Source organism: Crocuta crocuta, unplaced genomic scaffold (assembly GCF_008692635.1).
Source record: "Crocuta crocuta isolate KB4526 unplaced genomic scaffold, BGI_CrCroc_1.0 scaffold504, whole genome shotgun sequence".
Classification (NCBI taxonomy): Eukaryota; Metazoa; Chordata; class Mammalia; order Carnivora; family Hyaenidae; genus Crocuta; species Crocuta crocuta.
Genome location: NW_027527818.1, coordinates 340,626 through 354,463, shown reverse-complemented (window position 1 = coordinate 354,463; position 13,838 = coordinate 340,626). Strand labels below are relative to the sequence as shown.

The following is a 13,838-nucleotide window of genomic DNA, read 5'->3' as shown; positions in this document are numbered from 1 at the left end:
TCTCTCTCTGCCACCAGCTTATAACTCTGGGTCATGCACAGTGTTTCCACCAAGAGCTCACTTTGCAGATTCAGTGAATGGGGATCCATGTTTCTATGAATCATTGACATATTAGCAGGTCAGGGAGGAAAGCAGGATCTGGGCACAGGCAAATTTCAGAAACCCAGCAGCAAAGAATTCAGTCTACAAAATGAATCAAACTAACAGCTGAGTTAACACATCGTTAAACATAAAAGTCACCCGGGAGATTAAGAGAAAAGAAATCAGCTAGTCCTACATTTTACAGGAGCTGGGTTTAGCCAAACTAATCTTCTATTCCTGCCTTTGACCACAAACGCTGATCATCAGCAGAGCCTCTCTGTTCACCCCCAACTCCATCTCCACTTCGGCTTTTTGAAACTCTGTAGCAAACCTTCACAGGCATTCCCTCTTTGACTAGAAAGTACAAAGTAAAAGGACTTCAGAGTCATAAAGGATAATATGTTGAAAAACAGTGATAAAGGGAAGGAGACTGATCTAGAAGGAGAAGTAGGCCATCCCAAGCTCCCATGGCCAGGGCAAGCAAGCCCCATCCAGGGGAAATGCCAGGGCTCCTCACCCCTTCCAGGGCCTGTTCCCTTCCACCACCCTCACCCCTCTGTGATGGCAGAGAAAGGAAGGGGTCTCTGAGTGCCGTGGCAGAGGAACTTGGGTCCCGCATTGGACAAGTACTTCTTCATCTTGTTTGCCACAGGAATTGACTTTTCATCTTCCCCTTTGTAGAAGACTACCTTTGAAATCCATCCAGAAATGTGCATTCGGTTTTCTTTCTCCACATTTTCTTCAGCACTTCAATGGTGTCTCAAAGACTGAACAAGACATTAGAGGGTCTTACAGCTCTCTAGTCAGGTGAGGTGTTTCCACCTACTTCCATGCACTAAGAGGCAGGCTCACCTCAGGGAGTCTCCCGGTCTGTCACAGATTCACTATCAACACAGATGGGAGTTCCTTGCAGAGTCTCTGGCATGTAATGTGCTCAGCAAGTGTTGGTTTTCTCTCATTGCTTTCTTTTCTTCACGTGCATCCAAACACCATCCCCCCCAAGGTGAGTCACTACTGGGAATGAAAAAGGGGGTGCTCCTGGGACTGTTGGGCAGTCATTCTCCCCACAAATGCTACAACTCAGATCCCTACAAGCATGATGGCTTTGGCCCTGACCTGCACAGAATCCTGTCATTGAAACCCATTTTATTCTCCCTTCTCTGTTTCTTTTCACTTTTGCTCACTTCCCTTCTGGTTTTTTTTTTTTTTTTTTTTTTTTCTCCTTCCATGAGTGTTGTGTGAAGAATGGTAATGGCAATCAGGTGGGAGAAAAAAGAGATGAATGGGGTTGGTCAGTCTTGGATCCGAAGCATCACACGTCTGGAGGGAGACAGGAATTCACAGACTGAGCTCTAGGACCAGAAGGGATGTAATCAGTCATACGGAGAATGGCCACATACTTCCTAGGAACTGTAAGAAGATCCAAATTATAAACTTCCCAGAAAGTCTGTAATGTTCCCTGAGTCATAATGCTGAGTTAGAGGTCATCCAAGCATGTCTGTGGGCTTCATATACGTGGACTCCCAGGTCCTCTTCTTCCATCCTGATCAGCAAGGATTCTGATATTATGCTCTGGCCTTGCTTGGTTAGGTTTGGGAAAGGAGGGGGAAACATATTATTTCTGGAGTTTTCTCCCACATGAGGGTGCCTTAGTCTGACACAGTTCTGCCAGATGAAAAGTCTTCCAGCCCTCTCTATCTTCATTCCTCATGAGGGACTGAAGGTGAAAGAATTTCCAGAACATCAGAATAACCAGAGATTACAAAATGTGATCACTCTCACAGAGAAAGTTGTGGGTTAGCCTCTGGGAGTGAGGTCAGGAACACATGTCATGGTAGAAAAGCTTAGTAATGCAGTCCATGGGGCTGTGTCCATGTGGCAAGGGGTTACTAATGTGGGCACAGCAGTCTACACACAGGTAAGTGACATGCTATTGAGGGTAGAAGTCTGCGTGTACATTGCATGTTATACACATACAAAATCTGCATATCTGTCAATGTGGACTGAGTGTATGAGCACCACAGGGCACATGCATGTTCAAGAGTGTGAATGTCAAGAATGAGAGTTGAGTGTATCTGTACAATAAGAGTAAGTGTGTGCAGGGTACCTGCATAGGTCACTGAGTTAAGCGTCTGACTTGGGCTCAGGTCATGATCTCATGGTTCATGAGTTCAAGTTCCACATTTGGCTCTGTGCTGACTACTTCATGTCTGTGTCTCCCTCTGTCTCCTTGTCCTTGGCTCATGTTCTCTCTCTCTCTCTCTCTCTCCCTCAAAAATAAGTAAATATTTAAAAATTTTAAAAAGAAAGAAAGTGTGTGAGAGACAGTGGTGCAAGTGCAAGGTGCTCTTTCTAAGAGCAAAAATGGGATCCAGGTGAGGCTGTAGTGAAGGTAAATGAATGTGTCTCTGAGATAAGGGATATTTTGAGAGTATAATGACTATGTAAGAGGCGTGAAAGCCTGGTGTTTGGGGCAATGCCCTTCCACAAGCTGAATGGTAGCATAATTATAGAATATTCAGGAGAGAAATAATAATGTTTCCAAAATGAGGAACACGTTTGTGCATTTCCACAAAGTTGTCTTGTTCTTTTTGTTTTGTTCTTTTGGAACAATTCTGTCAAAAAAAGCTAGTGTCCAGAGGTGGTCCATTTTCTCCACATCCCATGGACACTTCCTCTCTCTCACAAAGCACATCACCATTCAAACTAGCTCTCAGAAATGCTCTCATTAGTTGGTGATACTTCTGATTAAACATTTTCAGGGAAATGTTTAATACTTCCAAGAGTTATTGTAACTCAAATTCCTGATTGTCTTCACAATGACAATCTGTGGATTATAGTTGACATATTTGCATTCAATAACGCTCTTAAAACTAATGGAAATATAGAAAATTTTCTTTGTATCTAAGTAATATTATTGAAGCATTGTCAATATCTTAATTTTCTTCATAAAATAGAGGGGATATTAGCCCTGCCTGGGGTCTACTGATCATAAAATGAAGAAAGAAAGTTTGCCTACATTTACCCTTAACCAGTGATTTCAGGAAGGCATCCGTTTCCAACTGTGTAGACTTCATCCCCTGTGTGTCTTATCCCTGGTTTCTTGCCCTCCAGGAAGGGCAACTCTCAGAAGTCCCCACGGTCCCATCCTGAAAAGTGTCCTGGCTTCCTCCCACTATGGGACTGTTCAATGTCACTCATCCTGCTTCCTTCTTCCTGACCGGCATCCCTGGTCTGGAGAGTTCTCACGCCTGGCTAGCAGGGCCCCTCTGTGTCATGTATGCTGTGGCCCTCGGAGGCAACGCCGTGATCCTGCAGGCCGTGCGAGTGGAGCCCAGCCTCCACGAGCCCATGTACTACTTCCTGTCCATGCTGTCCTTCAGTGACGTGGCCATGTCCATGGCTACACTGCCCACCGTGCTCAGAACCTTCTGCCTCAATGCCCACAATATCCCTTTCGATGCCTGCCTGATCCAGATGTTTCTCATTCATTCCTTCTCCATGATGGAGTCAGGCATTCTACTGGCCATGAGCTTTGACCGCTATGTGGCCATTTGTGATCCCTTGCGCTATGCCACTGTGCTCACCAGTGAAGTCATTGTCGGAATGGGCCTAGCCGTGGCTGCTCGGAGCTTCATCACCCTCTTTCCCCTTCCCTTCCTCTTCAAGAGGCTGCCTATCTGCAGATCTAATGTTCTTTCCCACTCCTACTGCCTGCACCCAGACATGATGAAGCTGGCCTGTGCTGATATCACTATCAACAGCATCTATGGACTCTTTGTTCTTGTGTCCACCTTTGGCATGGACATGGTTTTTATCTTTCTCTCCTACGTGCTCATTCTGCACTCAGTCATGGCCATCGCTTCCCAAGAGGAACGCCTGAAAGCTCTCAATACCTGTGTGTCACATATCTTGGCTGTACTTGTGTTTTATGTGCCGATGATTGGGGTCTCCACAGTGCACCGCTTTGGGAAGCATGTCCCACGCTATGTACATGTCCTCATGTCCAACATTTACCTCTTCGTACCTCCTGTGCTCAACCCTCTCATTTACAGCGCGAAGACAAAGGAGATCCGCCGAGCCATTGTCCGTATGTTTCACCGCATGAAAACATGATGTTCACACTTACCTCTAATATCTGATGTTGACTGTAGCCATAGGTCATCCTCCGTGGTGTCATTGCCATCATCACCATTGCCATCATCATCATCATCATCTTCATATCACAAACAATGGGATAGATGTGTATGGTGTGGGAGAAGTATAAGATCAGAAAGTGGAGATAACACAAAACAAATGGTAGTACAATCAGCAAACCTCAGTGGCATTCATAGAGAGGTAAATGTTGGTGATTAGACAACATTTTCCTGAGGAAGATTGATGTAAGCTAGGAATCATTTTCTATAACAGAACTATTCATCAACGTTATAATAACTAATACATTGAGTGTCATCATTAAAGGTGTCAAGTTCTTTAAGAAATTGATGTGATTTAATTCATTTAACCTTCATAACAATCTCATTAGGTGTGGAGAATTAAGTCGGTTTTTCAGAATAATATAGATGATAGGTGATCCAGATGAGAGTCAGTTCTTGTTGTCTCCACTCTGTGTATCTAACCCAACAAGTACCACCCTTCTGACGAGTGGCCTCACTATTAACATTACCACAGTTGTCCATCCCTTCCCTTCACTGTCATCTGGAACATTCGTTAGTGTTTCAACTTCACAAAGTGAAATTTGATGTATTTTCAGAACTTGCTATAAGTATATGACCCCAGAAAACTGAAAGAGGCGGACATCTAGAAGAAACTCCAGATTCTTCTCTGCTTCCTTCATCTGCTTACTAATCCATCCTCCCACAAGGAGGTTCAGTATCTGAACCATAGACTTTTTTTTCTTTTTCACATTGTACTAAGATATGATTTTTCTCTGTCTTCCTTTCTTGGGATTTTAATTTTCTTCTATATAATGATGTGATAACAGATGTCAAAAATCATGTCTTTCTAGAATTTCTAGCTAAAAAGCCCTGGTATATGTAATGGAGAATTTATGATTTAGACACTACAAAATAATTATTTTGAACCTTCTATTAGACCAGTTTTCCTGCATTCTCTTTCTTTGATATCATGGAGGTAGGATATAATAAGAAAGTCTTTGGGAGAAGTAGAGTACTCTCAAATGCAGCTTGGGCTTACATTTAGACTAAGTTAACAGAGATGCCCTCTTGAGATTGACCTATGCACAAGGAAAACTGGGCCAGATACCCCAGCACAGCTGAGCATAAAGTTATCTATAGTTTTCTAAGGGAATATGAAAGTGAAGTATCAGGTGCCAGAGGGAGGTAACTATTTTTTTTAAATTTTTAATATTTATTCATTTTTGAGACAGAGTCCGAGCAGGGGAGGGGCAGAGAGAGAGGGAGATGCAAAATCTGAAGTAGGCTCAAGGCTCTGAGCTGTCAGGACAGAGCCCAACGTGGGACTTGAACCCATGAAGTACAAGATCATGACCCGAGTCAAAGTCAGGCCCTCAACCGACTGACCCACCCAGGCACCCTGGGAAAGAACTATTTCTGAATAGGAATGATATAAGCATTTGGGATCCCAGTTTCCATATATGCCCATAAGTGAAATAAGAGAATCATAATGTAAGTGCCTTTGTCCACTAAATAAACTATTTTAGGGACATGATTGAGTAACATAACTAAGCATGAGTTCAAATGGAAAATAATGAGTCAGACTATGGTCATCAGTTTAAATAATACTTTTTTTCTATTTTTGAAGTAGGCTCCACACCCAGTGTGGAGCCCAATGTGGGGCTTGAACTCACAACCCTGAGATCAAGACCTGAGCTGAGATCAAAAGGCAGATGCTTAACTGAGCCACCTAGGCACCCCAGTAATGACCTTTTTGATTCATACAAGAAGTGCTACATCAATTAACAATAAGAGTAATAATTTATTAGGCCTTGAGAGTCAGATTAAATTTTTATATCGATGCAAGGGCAAGGCTGGGGACCCTTCTATATATGAAAATGAGGGAAACGCTCTCTGATTACCACACCAAGGAGAAGAAGAGGACAACCTATTGACCACAGGTCTAACGTTGACAGCCAAGGATATAAAGGAGAAAGGACAAGGAGCACTGGAATAGGAACCTCCTATAAGTGCTGCTGTCTCCTCTCCCCTTCACTTCCTCCTTTCTTTCTTCATTTTCAGTTACCAGTGTGGCCTGTTTGTAGGGGATAGGGAAGAAGCATTTCTATGTTTCTCCTCCTCTTGTGATGTTCTTGGAAGAACTTAGGGCCGCCACTGTGTCTTCCATCCTAAGAAGGTGGAGATTGAGCCCTGCTTTTGGCTAAAGTGGAAAATTTCTTTTTTGCCTTTCTTTATTTAACAAGCTTTTCTTTGAAGTCAAACTTTTTCCCTATTGAACTGGGAAATACCTGAATTTTGGCCAACTAAAAAGAAAAAAAGAATATTTTATACGTCTTTTATTTTATGCCCCCTTAGTTCTGCCTTAGAAAATTAGGTCATAGGGTTCCTGGGTGCCTCAGTTGGTTAAGCCCCCGACTTTGGCTTAGGTCGTGATCTCCCAGTCTGTGGATTCGAGCCCTACGTTGGGTTCTGTGCTGATAGCTCAGAACCTGGAGCCTGCTTCGATTCTGTGTCTCCCTCTCTCTGCTCCTCCCCCATTCACAGTCTGCCTCTATCTCTCTCAAAAATGAATAAACATTAAAAAAAAATACAAGTGTGAGTTTAAAAAAAAAGAAAAAAGAAAATTAGGTTACCTAAAAAAATTAAACATTGAACTTGGCTCAGCTAAGTTTGCAGTGGGATGATATTGAGGTTTGTGGGGGAAAATGTCTGAGTAATAAAGGTCATGTTTTTGCATTGCTTCTAAGGGGTGCATATTTCATCCTTCAGGGCCTGCGTTGGGTGGGTCAATGAAGAGATGGAACTAGAACAGGACTTACGGTAGGGTAGGATTCCCAACCCCTCAGCCTCATTGTAAGCCTCATAGTAAAATCAATACAACTAGAATGGGATGCAGAATTGAGAAAACACACATCCACGTTGTATGGCCTTCCATGGAACTAATTTCTGTGTGAGCCCAGGAAGTTGGAGAACCTTCAGAAATGAGAGTGGGGCAGCAGGTTATGAACAGACCCCTGGGCATGACTGACCATCAGCCCCACTTTCTCAGTCCCACCGAGGTCCATCCCACATCCAGGAAACCATCTCCACACCTGATCAGCTCTGCTAGGATGGGACAGCTTTGCTGCTGCAGTTGTGATTCAGCAGGATAAGAACAGCTCTTTCCTCAGAAATTGTATTACAGAAGGATAAATAGGAGCAGGGGCACTAGACGATCTTTCTTCTGTGTATGGTTCTCCCCAGGAAGGGCATTGCCTCTTCCNAGAACTCTAGATGCTGGCGAGGATGTGGAGAAACGGGCACCCTCCTACACTGTTGGTGGGAATGTAAACTGGTACAGCCCCTCTGGAAAACAGTTGCACACATTTTCTAACTGTGCTAACGCAGGGCGGTCTCAGGCCCCTGCACTGCTCTGTTTCATGTTCACGTAAGAGGGGATCCATGCGTTGGTGGCTGTGCATTAAGCACAGGAATGCCCTCCAGACAGCTCAGTGGGGTGTGTGCCCTGAGGGTTCAAGTTTCATAGAAATAACAAATAGCTCATGAAGTCAGCAGTCATTTTGTGAATTACCCTCTTCCCAACTTCAAACAAGTAATTGAGTCCCTGCTGAGCAATTACCCCATGCAGGGGAAGAAGAGAGCTGCTTATCACGCAGTACCTGGACATGAATGTCTGTTGGCAAGGTCATGGAGAAGTCGTGACTGCTGGTTGACCCATGAGCTGGACATCAGGACTCAGGGCCCCTCACCCCTGACTCTGTCCTTGGAATGTACGTACAGTTTGTCTCCCCACTCCCTATAGCAGCTCCAAGGACATGACCTTGAGATAGTCATGTCTTACTGAAATCTTCTATAAAATACACATGACTGAGCCCAGATAAAGCCTCCATATAAACCTAAAATTTCTTTTCTTCATGTTTATTTTTTAGTGTTTGAGAAAGAGATAGAGAGGAGGGGCAGAGAGAGATGGAGACACAGTATCCGAAGCAGGTTCCAGGCTCTGAGCTGTCACCACAGAGACTGACGCAGGGCTCGAACCCATAAACTGAGCTGAAGTCAGATGCTTAACCAACTGAGCACACAGGTGCTCCTCTCTATATAAACTTTTAAGCTTCTGGCAGCTTGGGTCTTGACCTTGGGTCATCCAGGACAAACCTAGTATGTAAGTTTCCTTGATTGTTAAATCTGTCAGCTACAGATCTGGGGTGGCCTGCCCATTTCTCCAGGTTTTTCCTGTCTTCGGAATATCACGGCCAGTTTCAGATAATACTGAAGAAGCTCCTGAGGATCCTTCAAACCAAAATCAGAAGCCGATAGCTTGTTTAATGGATTTGTTACATTAGGTGTACGTGTATGTGGTTTGTGTTCATATTTCTCATATAAAGTGTTTTGAATCTTTTTTCTTTCCTTCTATTACCCATGGAAAACTTATCAAATATATGTAAGAAAATAGAGGAGATACTTCATCTGNCAGAAGCCGATAGCTTGTTTAATGGATTTGTTACATTAGGTGTACGTGTATGTGGTTTGTGTTCATATTTCTCATATAAAGTGTTTTGAATCTTTTTTCTTTCCTTCTATTACCCATGGAAAACTTGTTTATCAAATATATGTAAGAAAATAGAGGAGATACTTCATCTATTAAATGAGTATTTGATTTAGTCTGTTTGTTTTGTACATGCATCCCTCAGGATTCAGCTGACACCACCTAAACTTTGGCTATTTCACTGAACGTTGCTTAAGCCCCCAAACGTTCTTCATATAGAAAGTATAAACCCCAGCCAAGACTTCCGATACATTTCTGGAGTCATGCATCACTCACTCAAATCATGGATGTGTGGCAAGCTTTATTAAAAATTTAGATTATAAACAGATCTCAACTAACAGAAATGCAACAAACAGAGCTGGTTATGGGGCAATCTTGATCTTATATCATTTACGGCCAGTAATGGTGTTTATAAAAATTTCTTTCTCAACCTCCATTTTCCCTAGCACACATGCATGATGCCTGGGAACCAGACAGCTATTTTTTAAGGCAAATATCCCATATTACAAGCTGGGAGTAAGAAGCTTCCTGAGTGGCCATCTGTATTTTTACCACAGAAGCATCCTATAAGTAATAAGGGCTCTGAGTCAACTTTAAATATTAGTCTTGGCAGTCAAGCACATTGTCCCTGACTGAGACGAAGTCCTCTGTGAATATTAAACAACTTAGAAGCGATAGAATGTTAAGTGGCTTTTTTTTTTTGTATTTGACATTTGACGTGACTTTGTGTAAACTAAATCTACCATGGATTTTAACACAAGTAAAATATATCTGAAACTCAAATAAACTCTTGAGAAACAGATATATCCAAAACTTTATATGCCTGGGTTACAAACACTGGAATGGAAATAGCTCTCATTTCATTTACTCAGCAAGGATGGAGATTAATGATTACATTCCATTATCATCCAACATTTAGCATTCAGATATGTGCAAGAACATTTTTACAAATAATGTGGAAAAACAAGTTTACAGTTACTGGGGGGAAAGAAAGTTAAAAGACACATCTCAGGAGTAAATTGGACAATTGTATGTGAGTTTTAAATTGATCCTGGTTTATTTTCAATATAATTTCTTAATTATAGTAAATATAATTATATTAATTATAATTAATTATATAATTGCTTTATACTTAATTAATTTCTTAATTATATTAAATTATATTGTGTCAGCCTTCAAACCACACAAAATATAAACCATTTTATAAATGTATCATTTATTTAGATATCAGCACATTTAGATATCACATTAAATACTAATCTTACCAGTTTGAACAGATGCAATTTATGTCCAAAAGAAAAGCCTTCTTTTAACATACTATTAATTAGAAACTTGATCAATGTTTTTTAGGCAGCAATAAATCATATACATATATACATGCCTAAATGTAATGGATTTTTTCTATATTAATAAATTAAAAACTTTTAATTTTCTGCCTCCTCAATATATTTCTCTTTAAATCACAGTCACTGTCATAGGTCATATTTACTCTGTGTGTGTGTGTGTGTGTGTGTGCACTCACATGCGTGTACACCCCAGTGGTCCTTATCCAACTAAAGATTGGAGGCTCAGCAGTATAGAACACCCAGAAAAAAGGAATTTCTATCACTTTTTTGAGTAGTGATCTCTTACTTATTTAGAACTTAACTCAGCACATTTATTTTCAACTTGTGAGACACACACAAGAAAACATTCCCCGTGTCACATGCTCTTTGTTATCAGGAACTAGTACTTATCACTGCCCCTATGCCTTCCCCCACCCCCGGGTTTAGCACAGATTAGGTCATTCCATGTATGTTTGCTAAAGGAATAAATAAGGCATCACTGAACAAACTGATGACAGAAACGCTTTGTATTACACCTAGCACTCACTCTGCCCCTTTTTCTCTAACTTTCAATGCTGTGGTTGACGAAGCCTATGAAATACTGAAGTCAACCATATGGTTTCTGATATTCAGTAATAGATACTGAAGCATTAGAATATTAAAACATTTTTAAAAGAAGAAGAAACATTTCCATTGTAATTGTAAGCATGACTTTAAGGGACATGGGCTAATCTTTCTCCTTCCTTTTGTTTTTGCTCATAACTGTGTAGAGTTCATATCCAATTTTTGGTCCCATATATACAGAAGGATGGTTTTCCAGGGTGACTGGGAGGGGGAATCTCTGTGCTGGGAGGAGATGGCTGGTAACTTTTCCAGCTTTGTGGCTCTCGGGCACCCTGTGTTGTGCAAACAGTTCAAAGGAACACCTCTTTTTGAGGCCACTTGTGTGTCTCAGAGCTAAGACTGTTTCTCGAAGATGTCTAGCTCCTTCCCTCTGTTCCGACTCTAGAGCTCTCCAAGCCTTCCGTCCAAGGGGTGCGCGCAGTTGAGAACTTTATTCAGTACTGTGGCATTGTTTTGCACCTGCTTCCTCTGTAGCCTGCATCTGTCTTCAGCACCATCTTTCTTAGTGATCTTTATCTGTTTATCTCTGGTTTCCTTCAGGTGGAGGTTAAAACCTCCTGGAAAAGCTTATTTGTTGAACATTTCTGAGATTCTCCAATGCTTAGGAGCACCACAGCATTGCTTCATCCTCTCAGGTGCATGAGGACTTAGACCTTGTAAGGCTTGGTCTCAGTTTCACCAATCTCAAGGTTGGTTGCCTGCCCAGGTTTCTGTTTAGGTTACCATCCTCTCCTACTGGAGGTGAATGTTTGTGATGGGGGGGGGGCATTTCTTATTGGAATAAGTTTGATTATTCCCCTTCACTCCACTGGTCCTTACCACATACGTTCTAACTTTGTGCTTTCTCCATAACTACCTTCTTCCAGGGTACTTGTCATTTCTCTGTCATCTAATACTGTTGAAGATGTTATATCTGGATTTTATTCGGATTCATTTTTTTGTAACAGATGGTGAATTTTGCATCTGTAGTTGTTCAGAGAAGATTCAGATATATACTATTGCTATGTTTAGGGCAACATCATGTCACTTAGTCCTTATGGCTTTATTTTAGAAAAGTCATTTCATGATGATATGAGAAAACAAATATGGAAAAGGATGTTTCTTTAAAAAGTGATATGTTTCTGCCTCAGTGTCTGCTTTTCCCCAGTCATCCAACAGAGCTGAAGCATGCCATAGCCTACCCATTGTCCAGTGGAAGCTGCCATGCTTGTGTTTACTTCTGTCAAGTGTTCACGTGGCCAAGGTGGGTTGTGCTCTGTGTGTTTTACATGAATTTGCAGATGATCACTCTCTCCTCATGGCTGTTACTCTTCAGGGATTATGCTCTCTGAATGTCCTATATTCTTCAGCTACATCTTCCCTGCTATAGCATGTGCTGAAGTCTCTCGGCTTGGGTGCTCATAAAGCCATGAAAGTCCATATTCCAGCAAATTGTGGGCCCAGCTGCTTTGCCACTGAAGCAGACTTGCCCCACCAGCAGTCATTGGTATCATTCTCCTTCCATTTACCGTGCTTACTAGCTCTCTAAAAAAAGTTACTCACCCCCAAGTCATGCCCAAGTGATAGCAAAATATGATTTTTCCACAATTGTTTTCTACTGATTTTAACTTGTAAAGTTCAGGTGTAAACATCATTTGCATTGTATAGTCAGAATGCTAAGCGTATAGGTTCCATTCTATAAGACTCAGAAATAGTCTTATTGATTTTAAAAGTGAAAAAGTGGTCACAGCTACTATGTGTCTTTAATTTTTAAAGTTTAAAGATATTCAAAGTATTATTCCTTTAAAATATATTAGGTGATATCTTTGATCTCAAGTAACAATCTTCAGGTATAGCATGGTTTACATAAGTGTGTGTCAGTTTTGAGACTTCTTTGAAAGCACAGATGTAACTAGTTGGGATAAACAAAAGAGTCTGAAGACTCTCTTCCTTGTTAGATCTGAGAGAAGCCATCTGTGGCAACATGTGACATGGTTAATTACAATGTAAGGCAGGCTGATGTATTGAGTTAATGGGTTATAGCCAGGCCGTCCCACAAAACTAACAGCAGGTACTGAGCAGAGGTCCATTTACAGGGGGAGATTGAAACCCTCCAGGGTCAAAATCAGCAATAACAACACACTCCTAGGGTATCTAGGTTCCCAGAAGATCTCTTCCTGATCAGAGTTTAGGCTTAAAAAGCATTTTGTGTAGCCTCTTACGAATTTCTTTTGTCTTAATAGAATAGATAATCGGGTTAAGCATTGGAGGCACAAAGAGATAGACCAGGGACATAAACTTGTGCACATACTCAGGGGGATGCTTCCCAAATCGATGAACCATGGACACACTAACCATGGGTACATAGAAGATGAGCACAGCACAGATGTGTGACACACATGTGTTGAGTGTCTTAAGTCTCTCCTCCTGGGAGGCAATGGCCAGAACAGAGCGCAGTATGAGCACGTAGGAGAGGAGGATGAGCACTGAATCTACGCCAAAGGCAGAGATAACAATAAACAGGCCATACATGTTGTTGATGGTGGTATCTCCTCAGGGCAGGCGGATCAGGTCTGGGTGCAAACAGTAGGAATGGGTTAACACGTTGGCCTTACAGAAAGGCAGCCTCTTCAGAAGGAATGGCAGTGGGAAGACCATGCAGAAGCTGCGAACGACGATGGATATGCCCATGTGAGCAACACGGATATCAGTGAGCACTGAAGAATAACGCAAGGGGTTGCAAATGGCCACGTAGCGATCAAAGCTCATGGCCAGCAGGATCCCAGACTCTGTCCAGGAGAAGAGGTGGATGAAGAACATCTGGGTCAAGCAAGCATCAAAGGCAGTCTCCGGGGCATGAAAGCACAAGGCAGCCAGTACAGTGGGCAACGTTGAAAAGGACACACCCAGGTCATTGACAGACAACAGAGACAGGAAGTAGTACATAGGCTGGTGCAGGCTCTGCTCCTCCTTTATGATGAAGAGAATTAGGATGTTGCCCAGGATGGAGATAGCATAAAGAAGCAAGAGGAGGGCAGCTAACCAGTGCTGCAGGCCCTCCATCTCTGGGAAGCCTGTTAGTGTGAAGCTAGTAGTGCTAGAGGTGTTAGTCCCAATACTTCCCAT

The 13,838-nt window shown here is 42.1% G+C and overlaps 2 protein-coding genes across 3 annotated transcripts; one reads left to right on the top strand and one right to left on the bottom strand.

Moving 5' to 3' along the window:
* The first annotated feature begins 1,363 nt into the window (after positions 1-1,363).
* On the top strand, positions 1,364-4,197 carry LOC144241280 (olfactory receptor 51I2). 2 transcript variants are annotated; one of them, XM_077775834.1, is made up of 2 exons: positions 1,364-1,403; positions 3,284-4,197. In XM_077775834.1, the coding sequence occupies exons 1-2, from the start codon at positions 1,364-1,366 to the stop codon at positions 4,195-4,197; spliced, it is 954 nt and encodes a 317-aa protein (XP_077631960.1). The 2 variants fall into 2 exon arrangements, with proteins under 2 accessions (XP_077631960.1, XP_077631968.1); XM_077775842.1 differs by lacking the exon at positions 1,364-1,403 and having other exon boundaries at positions 3,259-4,197.
* Positions 4,198-12,893: 8,696 nt separating this feature from the next.
* On the bottom strand, positions 12,894-13,838 carry LOC144241273 (olfactory receptor 51I2-like). Its single transcript, XM_077775826.1, is given in 1 exon segment — positions 12,894-13,838. A coding segment is annotated over 1 exon segment (945 nt).

Bases quoted from the DNA above. Each gene is read 5' to 3' on its own strand.
- LOC144241280 (XM_077775834.1), top strand. From the start codon at position 1,364: ATGGGGTTGGTCAGTCTTGGATCCGAAGCATCACACGTCT. The intron at 1,404-3,283 runs GGAGGGAGACAG...ATGTCACTCATC, and splicing joins ATCCGAAGCATCACACGTCT to CTGCTTCCTTCTTCCTGACC.